The sequence below is a fragment of the Suncus etruscus genome, chromosome 1 (assembly GCF_024139225.1).
Source record: "Suncus etruscus isolate mSunEtr1 chromosome 1, mSunEtr1.pri.cur, whole genome shotgun sequence".
NCBI classification, from domain to species: Eukaryota; Metazoa; Chordata; class Mammalia; order Eulipotyphla; family Soricidae; genus Suncus; species Suncus etruscus.
This window is the reverse complement of record NC_064848.1, coordinates 33,403,099-33,422,730: the sequence shown is the minus strand read 5'-3', so window position 1 is coordinate 33,422,730 and position 19,632 is coordinate 33,403,099. Positions and strand designations below refer to the sequence as shown.

Here is a 19,632-nt window from a genome sequence, read left to right as displayed (position 1 = left end):
ATATGTTTATCCAAGAGACATGAAAAGACATGTGCACACAAAGACTTGAAAGCAAATGTTCAAAGTAGCATTATTTAAAATAGCTCCAAACTGGAAATAATCCAAAATCCATTAACTGGCAAACAGATAGTAGAAATGTTATATTTAAGTTATACAATATTATTCAAACTGGGAGAAAAAAATGTTCAAACATCCAACAAAGGATCTGACTTCATAATGAGGTCTCACAATCACTGAAGAGCTAGCTCATCTCACTCCTTCCTGACAAGATATTCCTTCAATGTTGTGGCCTTCACAATTGCTTCCATCTCTCAATTTGATCACAATAACCTCCACTGCGTATTTTTCTTGTAAAATCATTCAGATAAATTCCTGAGGAGGTAGTTTACATCACTGATGTAAAGGAATCAGTGATGAACAAAATAATATGAATGAACTTAGATGGGGCATAAATTTTCACAGGTGAGGTACTTTCATTGCTAAGAGTTACCTTGGAGACTCCCCAGGATCCCATTCGTAAAACTGTTTCTTTCTTTCTTCCTTTCCCTATGCTGTTACTGCCATGACCAGCTGCCCTGTTGGTTTGAGTACACTGAAAATGTGATGGCATTAGGGATTTTAAACAGCAGTATGAATGATGGAATTTGTAGCCACATGCCTGAGAGGTTAGTGCTATACCATTGAGCTACCACTGGGTCCCCGAAAGATATATTTTTAGAAATAACTTTTTTCAGTTTTTCAAACCTTCTTGAGTATTATCCAGAATATCCAAGGTCACTCCTCACATATGTTTACATATCTTTGAATTCCTCAAGGTACCTAGCAGTGTTGAACACATAATTCAATGAGATACCACTGGATAGTCCCAAACACTAGGGTGATTTAATTCAAGGTGCCTTCCACCTTTGTGTTTAAGCTCTGCACTGAGAGAAGATGAAAACATAGAAATTAATCACATTGCCCTCAAGTTCAAGGTAGTTACTTTGATTTGGTTAGACTCAAGATGAGATAAGTCTGCTTGGAAAGAAAAGGACGAGAAAGAAACACAAGGAACCTGTCTCCTGGGAACAAGTTCTCTAAACTAATCACCTTGAGATAATTACCAAAAGAGAAATAAGAGAAATACTGTCAAGTTAGAAAGGCATAAATTTGAAGAAAAACACAACTGACAGTTATGTCTTCTGGACAACTAGCTAATCCCCTGCATAGGACATCAGGGTAATGACATACTTTTCGTCAGAGGATTACCAGCACTAAATGGAAATTGTCAGGATGATGGCTACAGAATTGTGGTCAGTGAGGTAACAACAATTTTGAAAATGGAAAGAGAATGCAACTCAAACACGTGCTCCAGCATTGCATTAATACGCTTCAGGCTTCAATGTAAAAGGCAAATCAAATAATGTTCAAATGGGAATAAATCTAGGGCTAGTCATACCCACCCTACAAGTATGAGTACCACAACATGAAACTTTCAAGACTGGGTAGGGTCTCCTCAGTGAAGGGTATATGGCTAAGAGAACCGGTGAATCACAGGAAAGCTAGCCTCAGGAGCTTCCATCCTTTCCCCAAAGGGCTTAGTTTTCATAGAGGCAACCAGACTCTTAGGCACAGAACAGTCTTGACATTTTTAGATTTTTTTTTTTTTTTCAGATTTCTTCATTGATTCCTAGCCTATACAGTTATATTGTTCCTCCTTGGTTAAGTAGATTTTTATAGCTATCAATCACATTGTGTTTAATCTATCCATAGTAAACTGTATTTATAATAGTAATGTGTCTTGAATAAATTACTCTATGTGTGATTTACTTTTTTGAAGATGTTTGAAATATGTGGGAGGATTTGACCTACAAAACTAATGTCTTATTATAGTAATGGGCATTAAGTGCTTAGAAAAATTGTGATATATGTTTGAGTAAGATACCTGTAATCATAGAAAAGTTAAGAAAATTTGATTACTTAAATACTATGGATAGGTTTTGATCTGTCAAATGTATGTATTATATGAACATAAATCAAAGGATTAATGAATCTGTTCTTATCATACATTCAAATTAATCCATGTACAAGTAAAATTTTTCAATCAAATACATGGGTGATGGTGTTTGGAATCACATTCAGCCATGCTCAGGATGCCACTCCCTGGTTAATGCTCAAAGACTGCTCCCAGCTCATTGCCAGGAGTCCAGGACATAGTTGGGATTGACCCTGTACCTCTGGCATAAAAAGCATGTACAAAAAGGGTCAGAGCAATATTACAGTGGGAAGGACATTTGCCTTGCATGTTGCTGACCTGGATTTGATATTATACAGGTCCCCAAGCCTGCCACAAGTGATCCCTGAGCACAGAATCAGGAGTAAATCTTGAGCACTGTTCAGTGTGACCCCTCATAAAATAAAAAGAGCATATATGCAAGTCTTACTACCCAACCCAGAGATTAAATATTGATTAGAATCAATGTATTACAAATGGCCAAAAGGCACATGAAAAAATGCTCCACATCACTAATTATCAGAGAGATGCAAATTAAAACAACAATGAGGTACCATCTCATGCCATAGAGACTGGTATACATCACAAAGACCAAGAGCACTAAGTGCTGGTGAGGATGTGGGGAGAAAGGAACTCTCATTCACTGCTGGTGGGAATGCCGCCTAGTCCAACCCTATGGGGAAAAAATAAGGAGATTCCTCAAAAAACTGGAAATTGAGCTCCCATATGATCCAACTACACCACTCCTTGGGATATACCCTAGAAACGCAATACAAAGCACAATACAAAAATCCCTTCCTCACACCTATATTCATCACAGCACTATATACAATAACCAGATTCTGGAAACAACCAAGATGCCCTTCAACCGATAAATGGCTAAAGAAACTGTGGTACATACTCACAATTCTGCAGCCATCAGGAGAGATGAAGTAATGAAATTCTCCTATACATGGATGTACATAGAATCTATTAATCTGAGTGAGGTAAGTCAGAGGGAGACACACACACACACACACACACACACACACACACACACACACACGCACAGAATAGTCTCACTCATCTATGGGTTTTAAGAAAAATAAAAGACATTATTGTAATAATGCCCAGAGATGAGGGGCAGAAGGACTGGCTCTCGATATGAAGCTCGCTTCAAGGAGGGGTGAGCGCAGTTAGAACACTAGCAACTACCATGACAATATTAATGAGAGAAGTAGAATGTTTGTGCTGAATACAGGCAAAGGGTGTGCGTTGAGGAAGATGGGGTGAATTGGTGGTGGGAATGTTGCACTGGTGAAGGGGGGGAGTATACCTTTTGTGACCAAAACCCAACTACAGTCATGTTTGTAACCACGGTGTTTAAAAAAGAAAAAAAAAATCAAAGCATTAACAGATATTTTGACAGTAATACAAGATTTCTCAAGTATACAAAATCAAAAGCAATTTGGGGCCAGAGTGATAGTACAGAGGGCAGGATGATTGCCTTGAATGTGGCCAATGCAGGTTCCATCCCTAGCATCCCACATGGTTCCCAAAACTGCAAGAAGTGACTCCTGAGCACAGGACCAGGAGTAAGCTTGATTACCACCAGACATGCACACCCCCCCACCAAAAAAAACAGGGAAAAAAAACCCCAATACAATACGGCAACTGATAATCACCCAGGAATTTGGCAAGACTCTTCACCTTACAGACTCAGTTCCATATTCAAGAGAGGAGGGCACCTCTCCAGAATAGCTAAAGGTTATGTGGGCCATACTGGCTTTATCCTAAACTGACACAAGTTTCAGGAATCTCTCACAATGCTCCACTCATTTTATAAGAATCAAAACCTCACTGGAAAAGGAGTGAGGTGGGATAGAGGACATCAGTCTGCAACAAACATAACTGATGGTCAGGGATAGGGTGACTTCTACCTGACTTAACTATCAAGTACACCTCTAAATTGAGAATCGTATTGCCAAAAAATATTTCTGGGAACTTTCCCCCTTAGTTTTGAAGATGTCTTCAAATACGTTTATTTGCCTCAGCATATTCAGAGTCATTACCACATGTATGTTAGCCAAGAGGGGGACTTACAAAGTGCTGAAAATCGAGTAGCATGCATAAAGGCTTATGCTTTTCTATCAGAGTCATGCTAAATTCCAGGAGAAACAACTCCTGGAAAAGTGCCCCAAGGCCTGGTGGCCACAAGTAATGGCATGCAGGAGAGCAATCTGTGTTGATGACTTGTTACCACCTAGTTTGGGAACTTGGCAAGTGTCACATCTGTAGAAAAAGCTTGAATTTACTTTGGAGCTGGATTTGTTAGGAAAAAAAAAAATCACTGTAATAAGAGGCAGAACATCCAGAAAAACCTAAGCCTAAATATATAAAGAACTACGTTATTACAAAGTATAAAAGACACTAAGATTGATTTCTAACAAGTAAAAACCATAGGTCAACACAGCAAATTCTCAGACCAGCATCTGGTTTAGTTAACAAAGAAAGAACAAAGTTCTAAGGATACATCCACTAATTGAGTTTCCTCAAGTGTATGAAAGGGTGGCATTTACTGGGAGGTGAAATAAAGGAATTGGGAAAAATTACTTTTGTGGCTATAATGTATCTAAATCAACCATTTGGTTGATCTAGTCCTTTCAATAATCTTAGCAGGTAGAAATGATTATCCCCTATAATAGCAAAAATCATCCAAAGCTACAAAACTTAACAATATGTTAAGGAGGAGGAAGGGAATGAGCTCTAAGAACTGCAGTTTGTCATACACAGCTTGTCCAAACAACAAAAGGTCTTGAAACAAGTCCCTGGAATCCTGGAGTATAGTTACTAGTGCCTCTTGCACTTTTTAACAGAGACTGAAAAATGTAGAAGTCCTGGAGAAAATTTCAGTGATGAACGCTTGCTGTCGAATTTCTAAATGGTCCTGTTTCTCTTCTCACACCCAAATAGTGAATGTTAAATGCCTGCCCTAGCTCACTCCAGAGCAGGCTGCATTTTCCTTCTCCCTTGGAATGAACCAAATCCAGATGACAGAAAACAGTCACCACTCTGGTGATACACATGCAAGACAGAGGATCACTGGTTGTAGTAGAAGCTAAAAAGAGCTGGCAAAACTGCTGGTGTTCTTTTGGGAGGGCTTCTTTCACTCCTATCAAAATAGTAAGAGACAAAAAAATACACCAGCAAGAGTGTCGCAATTTCATAGACTGACAGATGGAGGCGTGTAGCAATACATCTTTTATTACTTCCTTTGACAGCTACAGATTGCATGCTGAGTTTAACTGGGCTGACACACACATTCTGCAGGTGGACTGTTGAGAGCGAAATCTGGGAGCATTTTTCTGCCTACCACAAAAAATAATGTAACTAGACATGGAAAAAAATTTCCCGGTAGAAAGAATATTTCTCCCCACTGCTCCAAATCCTCTTTCTAGTCACAAAATCCTAAGAGGGCATTTTAATGTCTGGTAAATTTATTTTCAAGGAAGTCTGCATTAAATGGTTCTCTGCTACTGGATTCATAATATAGCTTTATAATCACTGATTTTATAAGGGAATGTAACTTTCTACACCAAAGCAGCAGGCTTCAAAAGGGACTCTATTTGTGCCCTACATAAATAAATAACTTGGAATGATTTGAATTGATATTCAAAAATTTGATTTTCATAGTTAAAAAAAATTGAAGAAATTGTGCTGTACCATAACAGCTATCCTAGTTAGCTAGCACCTGCCACTTAGAGAACTGAGGCAGTCACATGGGTGCCAGTGAACATGGGATGAAAGTGCTTTTCCCAGCGGCAATCACACCTGATAAGCACATTGTGTGGATTAGAGTTTTCAGACAAGTAGAAGAAAATCATTTTCTACCCCGGTTTCAGACACCCGAGGTATATCATCTAATGAAAACAAGATTTCTCTGAGGAATATAGAATGTATTTAGAATTTCCTCCAAATAATTATTCTGCCGTGATCTGCAAGAAACTGAGACATAAACAGACCTGATTGCATTTTTCTTACTTCCTGATGAAATTCTCCCATTAGGGTCTCTAGGTTCCATAGGACAGTTGTGATATGAATGAATATGGAATACAGAACTTGGGGTTGGGGGATTGTAGTAATTAGGTAAAATTGCCTAAAAATGGTAGATGATGATGCAAACATTTCTATCACACACAGGATCAAATATCATTGTGTATGAACATGTAATTCAGAATACACATGCTAGTTTTTTAAATTTAACATAACATGCTCATTTCTCCAACTGAAGTTTAGTTAACATATTAAAAAGGTTTTTAGTCTTGGAACTTACACTAATATCAGTAAGAAATAGAGGCTCCAGTCAGTCCTGGATTAAGGCTCTACATTTTAAAAGTATGTCTCATAAAATTTGTGACTTTAGGGGCCAGAGTATGGGTGCAAATGGTAAGGCAACTTTTGAGTGGGCGCTAGCCTAGGACGAACCACGGTTTGATCCCCCGGCGTCCCATATGGCCCCCCCAAGCCAGTAGCGATTTCTGAGCACATAGCCAAGGGTATTTATTACCGTTGAGTGTCACCTGGTTGGTTGAAAATCCAAAAGAAAAACAAATTGTGACTTTGCCTTTCAGGAACTTGGATGAAGATCAAGACAAAGAACATGGCAAAATGACCAAAACAATACAAAAAAAAAGAAATAATACCATATTTTCCGATGTATAAGACGACCGGGCATATAAGACGACCCCTAATTTACAGTTAAAACATAGGTTTAGGCCTATATTTGCTGTATAAGACAAAATGTTCCTGTGTTGCAACTGTATCTTCCACAGTGAGCCAATCACAACAAGCAAAGGGTCAAAGGTTATACTGTAATAGACGTCCTCTCTGACTCTGGCCAATCTGAGCAGGCTTTTGACAGTGTAGATTCGGGTCCAGAACACTGTATAATTTGCATGCATAAAAAGCCTGCTTGAATTGGCTGAGTTAGAGAGGTGGTCTGAGCAGCCTGGCAGTGATTGGTGCAGGATCGAGTTGGAAAATTCGTTTTGTGGCAATATTCAGACAATTTTCGTTTAGCAGCATATTGAAACATTTTTCGGGATATACTCGGTGTATAAGACAACCCCCGATTTTTGGTTGACTTTTTTTTTGTTTCAAAAGTCGTCTTATGGGCCCGGAGAGATAGCACAGCGGCGTTTGCCTTGCAAGCAGCCGATCCAGGACCAAAGGTGGTTGGTTCGAATCCCGGTGTCCCATATGGTCCCCCGTGCCTGCCAGGAGCTATTTCTGAGCAGACAGCCAGGAGTAACCCCTGGCCCAAAAACAACAACAACAAAAAAAGTCGTCTTATAGGCCGGAAAATACAGTAATCTATCATAGAATGAGAGATGCTGGCACCACAAGGTCATCTTCTTAAATGCTTGAAACAAAATAGGTTTTCATGGTTAATTTTATATGTCAAATTATTTGGATCGTGAGAAATCCAGATATTTAGTCAAATATTGTTTTGGACATGTATATGAGTGTGTTTTAATTTTGGGGGGGCATACCCAATGGTGTTCAGGGCTTATTCCTGGTTTTTACTCAAGGAACACTTTGATGGGGCTCAAAGACAATATGTGGTGTCCGGGATCAAACCCCAGCTGGCCATGTAGGAGACAGGTGCTTTACCTGTTTATATCACTCCAGCACCCAAAATTGAGTACCGTATTTTCCAGCATATAAAAAGACTTTTAAAATGAAAAAAAGTCAACCAAAAATCGGGGATCGTCTTATACACCGAGTATATCCAGAAAAACGTTTTGATGCCGCTAAACGAAAATCATCTGGATATTGCCACTAAACAAATTTTCCAACTCGATCCTGCACCAATCACCGCAAGGTTGCTTGGATCGCCTCTCTAACTCAGCCAATCCAAGCAGGCTTTTGATGCATGCAAATTATACAGTGTTCTGGACCCGAATCTACACTGTCAAAAGCCTGCTCAGATTGGCCAGAGTCAGAGAGGAAGTCTATTACAGTATAACCTTTGAACCTTTGCTTGTTGTGATTGGCTCACTGTGGGAAATACAGTTGCAGCACAGGAACGTTCTTATACAGCGAATATAGGCCTAAACCTATGTTTTAATGGTAAAATTAGGGAGTCATCTTATACACCGGAAAATATGTTATGTAATTGTTTAATATGCTGTATACTGATAAACAAAATGAAAAATTATATTCTTTTATATGAGTGATACTCAGCCACCAACTGAGGGCCAAAAGAGAATAAAAAGACAATCCTGTGCCAAATAAAAGAAAATTTTACATGCCTGAACACAAAATAAAATATCATTAGTTTCTGTTTCTCCAGACTTGCTGGACTTGAGACTAAAAACTATTCTATTAACTTTTGAGTTTCAAACCTTGACAGACCGGAACTCTACCACTGGCTCATTTGGTATCTAACATGTTCAACAGTAGGCCATAATTATAAGTCAATTCTTGATAATAATATTTTCTGGCATAAATATATACACAAGTATATACACATGTATATTTGTATATTAAATATTTTTGTCAGAAATGTATATATATATACATATAACACGTGTGTATATCTATCTATATATTTTGTAGGCTAAGTTCAGTTTCTATGGAGAAGTATAAGACACAATTATAAAGAAAAAAAAACAAAAATCTCTTCCTTGTATTGCTATTAAAAAAGTAAATCTGGGGCTGAAATGATAGCACAGCAGTTAGGGTGTTTGCCTTGCACATGGCTGACCGGGGTTTGATCCCAGAATTCCATATGATTCCCTGACCACCTCCAATAATGACCCTTGAGCATAGAGCCAGAAATAACCCTTGAGCAATGCCGGGTATGGCTCATAAACAAAAAAACAAAAACAAAAACAAAACAAAACAATAAGTAATGCTGGAAAAACTCATAATGAAGTGTTAACACACCTCTCTTCTTAGCAGACAACTAATGACACTATGAGAATGTAACTAAAATACGAAAATATGGTATGGCTGAAACATTTCTAGTTGGTGTAAGAGACTTAGAACAATTACCAAAATGGAGAAATAAGATAGGGAAAATAAAGAATGAAAAGGAAAAAGGAGTAAGAAAGAAGGATTACTCAGGAAAGACTGCATGAATGAGGAAACTTGGTTACAAGTTAGCATACTTTGTGCATATGAGAACAAGATAGTCTTTACTGAATTTTATTTAGAAAGATGTGAGAGCAGTGAGAGAAAAGAATGTGTTCAAGAGAGAACACAGGTTTCTTCTAAGAGGAATTAAGCAAGTAACAAGGAAACAAGGAACAAGAATTTGCAGAGCAAACGAGTATGTTTTTTCCTGAAGAAATGACTTTTCAAACAAACTTAGGTAGATTTTTTTTTTTTTTTTTTTTGGTTTTTGGGCCATACCCGGCAGTGCTCTGGGGTTACTCCTGACTGTCTGCTCAGAAATAACTCATGGCAGGCACGGGGGACCATATGGGACACCGGGATTCGAACCAACCACCTTTGGTCCTGGATCGGCTGCTTGCAAGGCAAACGCCACTGTGCTATCTCTCCGGGCCCCAGGTAGATTTTTTTTTTTCAATTATGCTACCCTATGCCACTGTGTAGTGTATGGATGGATCCCATTACCTCCAACAGTTCTCTAAAGTATTGAATGAACACACACACACACACACACACACACACACACACACACACACACACACACATACACAGACACCTGCTAAACTTTAAATCCTTGCAAAACATGTTAATATCTAATTAAGCTTTAAAGAACATTCTTTTATAGTTTTGTTTATCTTAATGCCATGATGTTCTCACATAATCCAACAAATATTAGAGTATGTGTCCTCATAAAATCCATAAATACTTTAATATCATTGTAGTCTAGGTTCAGAGAATGGGAGTGGATGGAATTACTTGTGGAATTTAAAAAACTTTCAGCACCACACTTTCATTAACAGACAAATTAAAAATGTCCCAGAAAAGCTTAAATCCAGCTGTGTATGTGTGTGTGCGTAGACTTGTGAAGTGAAAGGGAATATAGGATTCATTAATAATATGGAAAAGAATGATTTGTTCAGGTTTTGAGATTAGTGCTCATAAATTTTTTATCTTCTGCCCACCAGAGTTTTCACTTTTCTTGCCAGCTTAGCATTCATAGTTTCTACATGAGATTTAATTCTGTAACAAGTATGTATGTAGCCTGGCAGGCCTGACATAACAAAGACTAAGGATTGGGATATCTTGTATACATAATGCTCTAGAGTCTAGACAAACCAGAAACAGTCCTTTCCCTGTGGGGTCAAGAATCAAAGTAGGAGACTTCATAGGGTTAAGAAGGGTGATCCTAATTTGACAGTTGTCACCAAAAGCCAGCACTGTTTCCTCATCTTGCATTTCATTTTCCCAACCTCAATATTTTTCATATTTCATAGCTGAGGTAATGAAGGAACATAGAAGCAGGAATATTTTTCTGATATCATGCAAAATAGGTCTATTTTGGAAAAAGCAACCTTTCCAGAATTTGGCTACAGAGCCATGGTTCTTGTCCTGGGAGAGAACAAAAACCATTTATAACCAGAGAACAGAGACATATAAGGTAGGAAGAAACCCACAGTGTTTTTTTCTCTGTGAATTTTGTTGTTCCCATTTGAAAGCGCTACAAGATTCAAGTCACATGTCACAATATGTAAGGTCAAATTAATAAAAGCTACTGTCTTGGGTTAAGCATGTAATTAAAGTAACAAAGGAATTCAAATATGCCCACACTTTGTAACAGAAAAAGTACACTGGCATTTTGGTTCTGGTCCACACGCACTATCTCCTTTAACAAAGAGAATCTGGGAAGAGGAAAATGAACTCAACTGGGGTTGATGTAGCAAGAAGATGAGGCCTAGTCTAGGAAACAACAGGTTGCTACAGTGAAAAGAAACAAGAAACAAGTTACTACTCAATCCAAAAATTTCTAAGTGTCCCAGCAGCGTTTATGATACAAAAAGGAAATGGGGAGCAGGCGCTCCAGATACATACCACGATATCCTCAGGGAAAGTGTCTCTGCTGAAGGAGCCATCATCAAACACAACCTCATAGAAGGTCTGTGAGGTAACAGCAATCACTCTGCAGCTGTAATAGCGGGTGTTCCGGTGCTTGGTGATGACTGTCTGCCCTATGCAGATGCCCTTTTCACCAGGTTTGGACTTCTAAAGAAAGAACAGAGGAAGAGATGAAGAAAACAGGAAGAGGATGAGGAAAGGATAGAAAATAAAAGAAATAATTATTTTAAAAAGTAACGATCACTATTTTGCTCGGGATAAATTTTTATTTTTTAACTTTTATTGAAGAATAATTTCAAAATTTTTCTATAAAAATTTGCAGGGATATTAATAATATGAAATACTCACCTACTCATTGCGTCTTTACCAAGAGTCACTTATTTTCCAAAATGGAAGCTGGTGTTAAGCAAATATCAACTAGTTTTACTTTAGGAAACAGAATACCTGAGACCGTAATCATAAATACCTCCATCATTGTCACATGTAAATAAAAAGCACCCAGATTTCATACCAAAAAAAAAAAATCTAAAACCAATCCCAAATCATCTTTCTCCTGGCTTCTTAACCTGAACCATGTCTAACTCTAATTATTGTCTATCACTTGTGCATAGTTTACAGAAAAACTAATGTGGCCTCCTCTCCACACCTCCCATGGCTCTTCCAAAGCCTTTTCTTACACCTCTCACCTAGTACTGGCCAAATGTCAGTCAATGACTATCCTTCCTCCTCAGAACGATTCACAGGTCAGTATCAATTTGTCTTTTTGTCCATGGTACCTAGTACAGTATGTCTAAGACTGTTATTATAAGAGGAATAATGAACAAATGACAATATGTGAGGATTGTGAAGACAGGTGCAGATTCATTTTTCAAAATGGGAGAAATTTGATTGTATTTTTTCATTGCATTGAAAATGACAAAGAAAAGCAAAGAGTTTTAGGGAGACAATCTCATCATGGGATATAGAAAGGGGAATGAAAAGGGCTTATGAAGATATTCACAGAATCTGGCAAATAGAAACAGTCAGTCAAGGGAAATTAAAGGTGATACAAACTTGATAAGAAAATAGGTTGTGGGCCCGGAGAGACAGCACAGCGGCGTTTGCCTTGCAAGCAGCCGATCCAGGACCAAAGGTGGTTGGTTCAAATCCCGGTGTCCCATATGGTCCCCCATGCCTGCCAGGAGCTATTTCTGAGCAGACAGCCAGGAGTAACCCCTGAGTACAGGCGGGTGTGACCCAAAAACAAAAACAAAAAAACCCCCCAAAAAAACAAAATAGGTTGCCTTTGGAACATAATCATTTTTTTCCTGCCTTGGACATGTTATGCAAATAATATGGATGGATGGAAAAAGAGCCAACACAAAATTAAATAAACAGCCTCCATCTAAATAAAAATTTTCATAAGCTTCAAACATGACCATTTCATTGGCAAGTACAAAGAATACAGATTCTTTTCATAAAACTATTTTGATAGAATTATTGATTTATTTGCAGGAAAAATTTATTGACAAGCATAGCTCATAACTGATTATACATCCTCAAAAATATTTCCTGTTGGAAAAGCCTAAAATTTATTGATGCTAAGAATGTCATTTCCGATCAGAGAAGAAAAATGTTAGGCAAGGGACTTCATCAGATAAAGAAATGGTTGTGGGATTTTTGAAAATTAGTGTATAGGTTAAGGCACTGGAAGTCACATTTTCTTCACATATTCACACTAAACAGAAATGAATAAACATTGATTCAAAAACAAAACTAAACTAAAAGGCCATATAAAATTCTTGTGGATTTTTGTTTGCTTTGGTTTGGTTTTTGGGCCAAACTCGGTGGCACTCAGGGTTATTTCTGGCTGTGCACTTAAAAATCACTCCTGACAGGCTCATGGGGGCCATTTGGGATGCTGGGGATCAAACAAAGGACAGCTGCATGCAAAGCAAATGCATTACCCACTGTGCTATCACTCCAACCCCATAACAACTTAAAAAAAAAAGCTAGAATTAGTTTTAAGACATTAAGGATGTGATGGGGAAAAAGTTATTATCAACATTCCTACGTATGAGTAACAGACAAGAGTTTTCAATACATATTCATCAATGAATTAATCAAACTCCCCCAAATAACCCTGATATAACCCCCCCAAGTGCACCCACAAAAGTAAATTAGTATCTTATATTTAGAGTTTATCTAAAGATATAAAGTGTACCCACAAGTACTGCTATGGTGGCTTTTGTAGCACAACAGGGCCCCTACAACACTGCAACACTTCCGGTACCCACAATGAACCACCAGTCCAGCTGACTGATAATCATTAGAAGTGGCCCAAACTCAACCCAGCATTTCTTGGGAGTTCTCTCACTTGCAAACAAATTGTGGACTGTATAATTCATATATAGCCTACTAGATTTATGTATATTCAAGAAAATACTTGCATGGGATATATACACACATACCTGCACACACACAGTGGCAAACTGAAAAATGAAAAACTACACATACATTTTCATATCTTGTTTCCACAATGTGCATCTGAAGTCTCTTCCACTGAGGTCTAGTCTGTTTCCCTAAATGTGGAATATGAATTAAGTCTGTAGCAGAGCCTGTGTTGGCAATCTGAAATATTTTGCTCAAAGGGCCTTGCATACTTCTGCTTTATTTCAAGGGGTCCTAGAATATTACATGGACAAAAGCAAAGTTTTGAGAGACTACATCCACCAAAGTAGAGGCACTATATATAAAAAAGAAACCCGTAAAGAAAATGAAGCTATATTACAGCTTATCACAGATGAACAAGGGAGCCAGCAAAAAAACCAAACAAACAAAAACAAAACAAAAACAAAAACAAAACAGAAAATCATTCAGCTTTGACAGACAAAATTGGCAATCAACAAAATCACAAAGGAAATAAATATTTGGTTTTAAAAACCAAATCCATATGAGGTGTGTAAGATCAACAGGAGCAGATGAAGGCAGTGTTCAGAGTTTGGATGTTAAAAGCTCCAGTTCAATCGAGCTGTGATAAATAAACTGAGATTTAGATGCCTGTTCATGTTACTGGGGGGGGGGGGGGAAATAAAGCCCTAGTAGGAATCCAGCTGAATGCTAGAGTATGTGAGACCAGAAACAGCGCAACCATTCTGCTTTGCTAAATGGATGCACATTTCCTCCAGTCATGGGGCTGCATCACAACATTCAACAGTACCATACTACAAACTTCATAATGGGAAAACTACGGGACCCAAACACACTTTGTTACTGAGTATGTTATTTCTGGAGGCCCAACCAACTCCAGCCACCTATACAATATCACTAATCAGGAATAATAGGAAATGTTAAGATTGTCAAAGAACTTAAAGAAACTAAAACCAGAAGACTCAAGAAGATGAGAGTAGAAAAGTGAAATTCAAACAGAAAATACAGGGCCGAAAACCATGGTAAGTGAAATGAAAAGCTTACAGAAAAGCCTCACTAGCAGAGTAGCAGCTCCTGAGCACAGAATCAGCAAAGTAGATTAGCTGCATAATACCTCCATACAACAGAGGAGCTTAGAAAAAAAATGCTCAGAAAAGGCTAACAGACAACAATAGAATTCTAGGATAACGCAATAAAAACTACATAGGAATCAAATCACTGGGGACCCAGAGTCCCAGCAAGAAAACATCTATAAAGAATCAACAGTCAAGGACATCATTTCTGAGAAATTTCCAGAACTAAAGAGTGAATGCAACCAACATCCTGGATGTCCAAAGAGTACCAGCTAAAAGAGTTCCAAAGAAAAGTACCCCGAGGCATATACTAGTCACACTGATGAAAAACAAGGAAAGGAATAGATACTGAAAGCAGCACAATCAAAAAGGAAAATTAAATACAAAGACACATCATTAAGATTTACAGCAAATTTATCACAAACTACTCTCAGGGCCTGAGGGCAGTGTAGACAAAACTTAATGAAATGAATGCTTCACTAAGAATACTTCACACAGCCAGACTTTCATTCAGGTCTGAAGGAAGGATACACAGCATCAAGGATAAACAGCTCAGAAACTTTAGACTCAAAACCAACCTTAAAAGAAGAACAGAAGGGGTGCTACGTTAAAGCAAGACAAACCCAACAAACACATGAAACCGCTACAAAAAGATGACAATAGTATCAAATATTTATCTCAACATCAGTAGACTAAATGCACCAATTAAGAGACACAGAATGGCATAATTGATCAAAATATTAATAAAAAATTTTGCAGCTGGCAAGAAACACACGTGAATAGTCAGAGCAAACATAAATTAAAGTTAAAGGTTGGAGGACAATTATTCAAGCAAACAACTCCCTTCACAAGGCTGAGATGGCCATACTAATATCAGATTACACAGATTTTAACCTTAAAAAGGTTCTAAGGGACAGAGATGGACATTTCTTAATAATCTGGGGTTATGTACAACAAGAAGAAATCACACACCTAAACATATATGCAGCCAATGAGGGGCCAGCAAAATATTTAAACAATTAAGAGGGAAATTGATAGCCTTGCAAGCATTCATCATGGAAGGAAAAAAAAAGCCTACATAAATAACTTAATGACATAGAGTAAAAACTGAAAAGTGATCAATAAAATTAACCAGAAAAAAAAGCCCAGAGATTAATGAACTGGAACCTTCCCCTCACCCCCAAATCCAAAAGATCAATGAAATCAAGAGTTGGTTCTTTGAAAAAAAAAATAAACAAAATTGATAAACCACTAACAAATGTCAGAAAGAAAGAGAAACTTAGTAAACCAAATTAGAAATGAAAAGAGAGGTTACTACAGATAGTGCAGAAATTCAAAGGGTAATCAGAAGTTCCTTTGAGAAACTTTATGCCACAAAACAAGAACCTGGAAGAAATGAATAAATTAAATTCTTGGACCATTATAACCTCTCAAAATTAAACCAAGATGATCTGCAATATCTGAGCAGACTTATCACTATTGGGGAAATTAAAAAAGGTAATCAAAAGGCTTCCCAAAAGCAAAAGCCCAGGGCCAGACAGATTCACTAGAGAATTCTTTCAAACTTTTCAAGAGAACCTATTGCAGATTCTTTTAAGGCTCTTCCAGGAAATTGAGGAAACAGAAACATTCTAAAATAGTTTCTATGAAGCTAATATCATCCTCACACCAAAAGTAGAGTTGTCAAAATAAAAGAGCACTACAGGTCGATATCATTGATGAACACAAAGATTCTCAACAATATTCTAGCAAATAGGATCCAATGGCTCATCAAGAAAATCATACACCATGAACAAGTAGGTTTCATTCCAGAGATGCAATGATAATTTTATATATTAAAGTCAATCAGCCATATCAATACCATATCGATAAAAGGAAAAATAAAAATCATATGATCATATCAATAGATGCTGAAAAAACATTTTGTAAGGTCCAATACCCATTCATGATAAAAACTCAATAAGATGGAAATGGAAGAAACTTTTCTCAATATAATCAAGGCTATTAATCACAAGCCCATGCCAAATATTATGCTCAATGTGATAAAACTAAAATCTTTTCCTCTAAGATATGGCACAAGACATGGTTGACTCCTTTCACCACTTCTATTCAACATATAAAGAAAATACTTGCCATAGCAGTCTGACAAGAAAAAGATATCAAGAACATCCAAATGGGAAAGGAAAAAGTCAAGCTCTCAATGTTTACATATGGCATAATACTATATTTAGAAAATCTAAAGACTCCACCAAAAACTTCTATAAACAATAGATTTTTTATAGTGAATTGGCAGGCTACAAAATTAACACACAAAAATCCATGACATTTTTATATACAAATAATGAAAGAGAAGAGACATTAATAAAACAATCCCATTTGAAACTGTGCCTCAGAAAATCAAGTACACTGGAGTCAACTTAACTAAAGAGTTGAAAGACTTATACAAAGAAAATTGCAAAACACTGCTTTAAGAATTAAAAGAGGATATAAGAAAATGGTGATATACCCTGTTCATGGATTGGGATGGTAACACTACTAAAATGGTGATACTCCACAAAGCATTGTATAGATTAAATGCAATCCCTCTAAGGATACCTATTGTAAATAATTCCATGTCATATTTCCAACACTGGATAAGTTGTTCAAAGCAGGGTCACTGTGCAAATCAATAAAAACCAAGACAGTCATGAGGCAGAGAATCATAGAATCAAGTGGCTTCTATCCTAGTGGTGTCTGGGCCTGCAAAATTGAAACCTATTTACCATTTCAAATCCAGACTGGGCAGGGGAGGCTGAATGAGAAACAATGGTTAAACTAGTCTAGGTGAAATTTTATATAGCAAATGCTGCAGACGTCTTGTGTCCCTAAGCAAAACCTTAGTGGGGTCATAAAACCTTCATGGAAGAAAGCGGATACATGAGGCGGACAAATATGAAATATGAAATAATTGAGACCACACAAAATGCATTGTATGGGGACCCACGTCTATGAGACGAGAGACAATTTTACTTTTTAGCCTATGACATTTTAAGCACAACTCTGGTATGCAAGGTAATTTCAGAGAAAACAAAGGGCAGAGGAACCTTAGGAGGGACAACACAATGGTACTGGACCCTAGAATCTATATATCAAATAACTACCCGATGTAGGTGAGAAAGAGCCCTGCTAGAGGTAAGGCAATAACATGAGTTGGAGATGTTTTTTGGGTTAGCAAAAAACAGGTTTTTCAAGAAACAGGAGGAGAGAAGCCGGTCTGAAAGAAATGTATTTGCAGTGTCTGGAAAATGAATTTTTGGGGGGATGGAAATAATTGTTTACCATCATGGAGCTAGACTCAGAATAACAAGCTGCTGGCGCCAGGTTATACTCGAAGTAAGAGTTACAAATAAACTAGCCAGTGGGGAGCTTTTGGTGGGCTTTCTTTGGTACTGAAATTTCTTTGTGACTGCAGGATAGCTAAGGCCGAATTTCTGTAGTAGAAAAGGAGACAAAATCAAATAAAAGGAAAAGAGAAAATGGAATGTCACAGCCATGTCAGAAATATAGCCAGTAATCCATGCAAGGGTCAATGATTGACTTCTCCAACGGGCCTTCTGGCAGATTTTCTTGGGAGGAAAATTAGGAACTGCAACAGGAAAGCCAAAAGCCACGTCTGGTGCGTGCTACCCTAATAAATGGAGTCATGCATGCTGCATGCCTCTACAATCAAAGGTATTTGTGAAAAGGAAAAAGGAATCTGGGGATTGCCTTTATTTGGGGTAAAAGCAGCATTTTCCAACATCTCAAGACATTTTTAAAAGAAGTGGATCAAACAGGGGCCTAAGGGATAGCACAATGGTAGAGCATTTGCACACAGCTGACCTAGGACCAACCCAGATTTGATCCCCTGCATCCCATATGGTCCCTGGAACCCACCACAAGTGAGTTCTGAGTGCAGAGCCTCAACACTGTGTACTGCCAAGTGTGGCCCAAACATCTATCCCACCTCCAAAAAGAAGTGGATGAAACACTCCTGAAATTCATTTGGAACAATAAATGCTCCCCACCCCTAATCATCAGGGAGATCCAAATCAAAACAATAAGGTATCATCTCACACTACAGAGAATGGCATACATCACAAAGAACAAGAACAGTTAGTATTGATGTGGATGTGGGGGAAAAGGAACTCTCATTCACTGCTGGTGGAAATGCCATTTAGTCAATCCTTGCCTTTATGGAAATCAACCCCCCCCCCAAAAGCTAGAAGTTGAGTTCCCATGTGACCCAGTTATACCACTCTTAAGGATATAATCTAGAAACATAAAAACTCAATATAAAAATGTCTTCTGCATGCCTATATTCATTGCAATACTATTTACAATAGCCAAAATCTGGAAACAACCCAGGTGCCTGAGAATAGATGAGTGGCTAAGGAAATTGATATGCAAGCATGCGCGCGCGCGCGCACACACACACACACACACACACACACACACACACACACACACAATGGAATACTATGCAGCCATTAGGAAAACTTCAGTCATGAAATTTGTTTATATATGGGAGAACATGGGAGATTATTTTGCTGAGTGAAATGAGTCAGAGGGAAAGGGATAAACAGAAAAATCTCACATATCTGTGGGATATAAAGAAAATAATAGACAGTGTGGGGATGCTATTCAGAGTCAATAGAGATGAGGATTAAGAGGGCTATGCTATGAAAGAAAAGGTTGCCACAAAGAACAGAGAGTGAAGTTAGAATAGAGAAGATTCTACTATGCAAAGGACATGCATGCACCCCTTCATTAACAGTAGTGCAAACTACAGTGTGAAAAAAATAAAAGAGAGAGAAAGAAAGAAATTCCCTGTCCAAGAAGCAGGCAGGGGAGAGTAAAAGGTTTTTTTTTTGGGGGGGGGAGGGTAACACCTGGCAGTGCTCAGGGGTTACTCCTGGCTATACGCTAAGAAATCGCTCCTGGCAGGCTTGGAGGACCATAAAGGATGCCGGGATTTGAACCACCATCCTTCTGCATGCAAGGCAAATGCCCCACCTCCATGCTATCTCTCTGGAGGGTAAAAGGGAGGGGAGAGGCATCAAGGAGGGTGAGAAGTAATCTGTTGAC

General features: G+C 38.0%; 1 protein-coding gene across 1 annotated transcript in view; it reads right to left on the bottom strand.

Moving 5' to 3' along the window:
* Positions 1–19,632, bottom strand: part of KDM4C (lysine demethylase 4C) — a 392,436-nt gene that overhangs the window by 36,035 nt on the left and 336,769 nt on the right. The window contains exon 18 of the mRNA XM_049770299.1: positions 11,021–11,191. Coding sequence (XP_049626256.1) covers positions 11,021–11,191 — 171 coding nt within the window. The remainder of the gene's footprint in view (positions 1–11,020; positions 11,192–19,632) is intronic.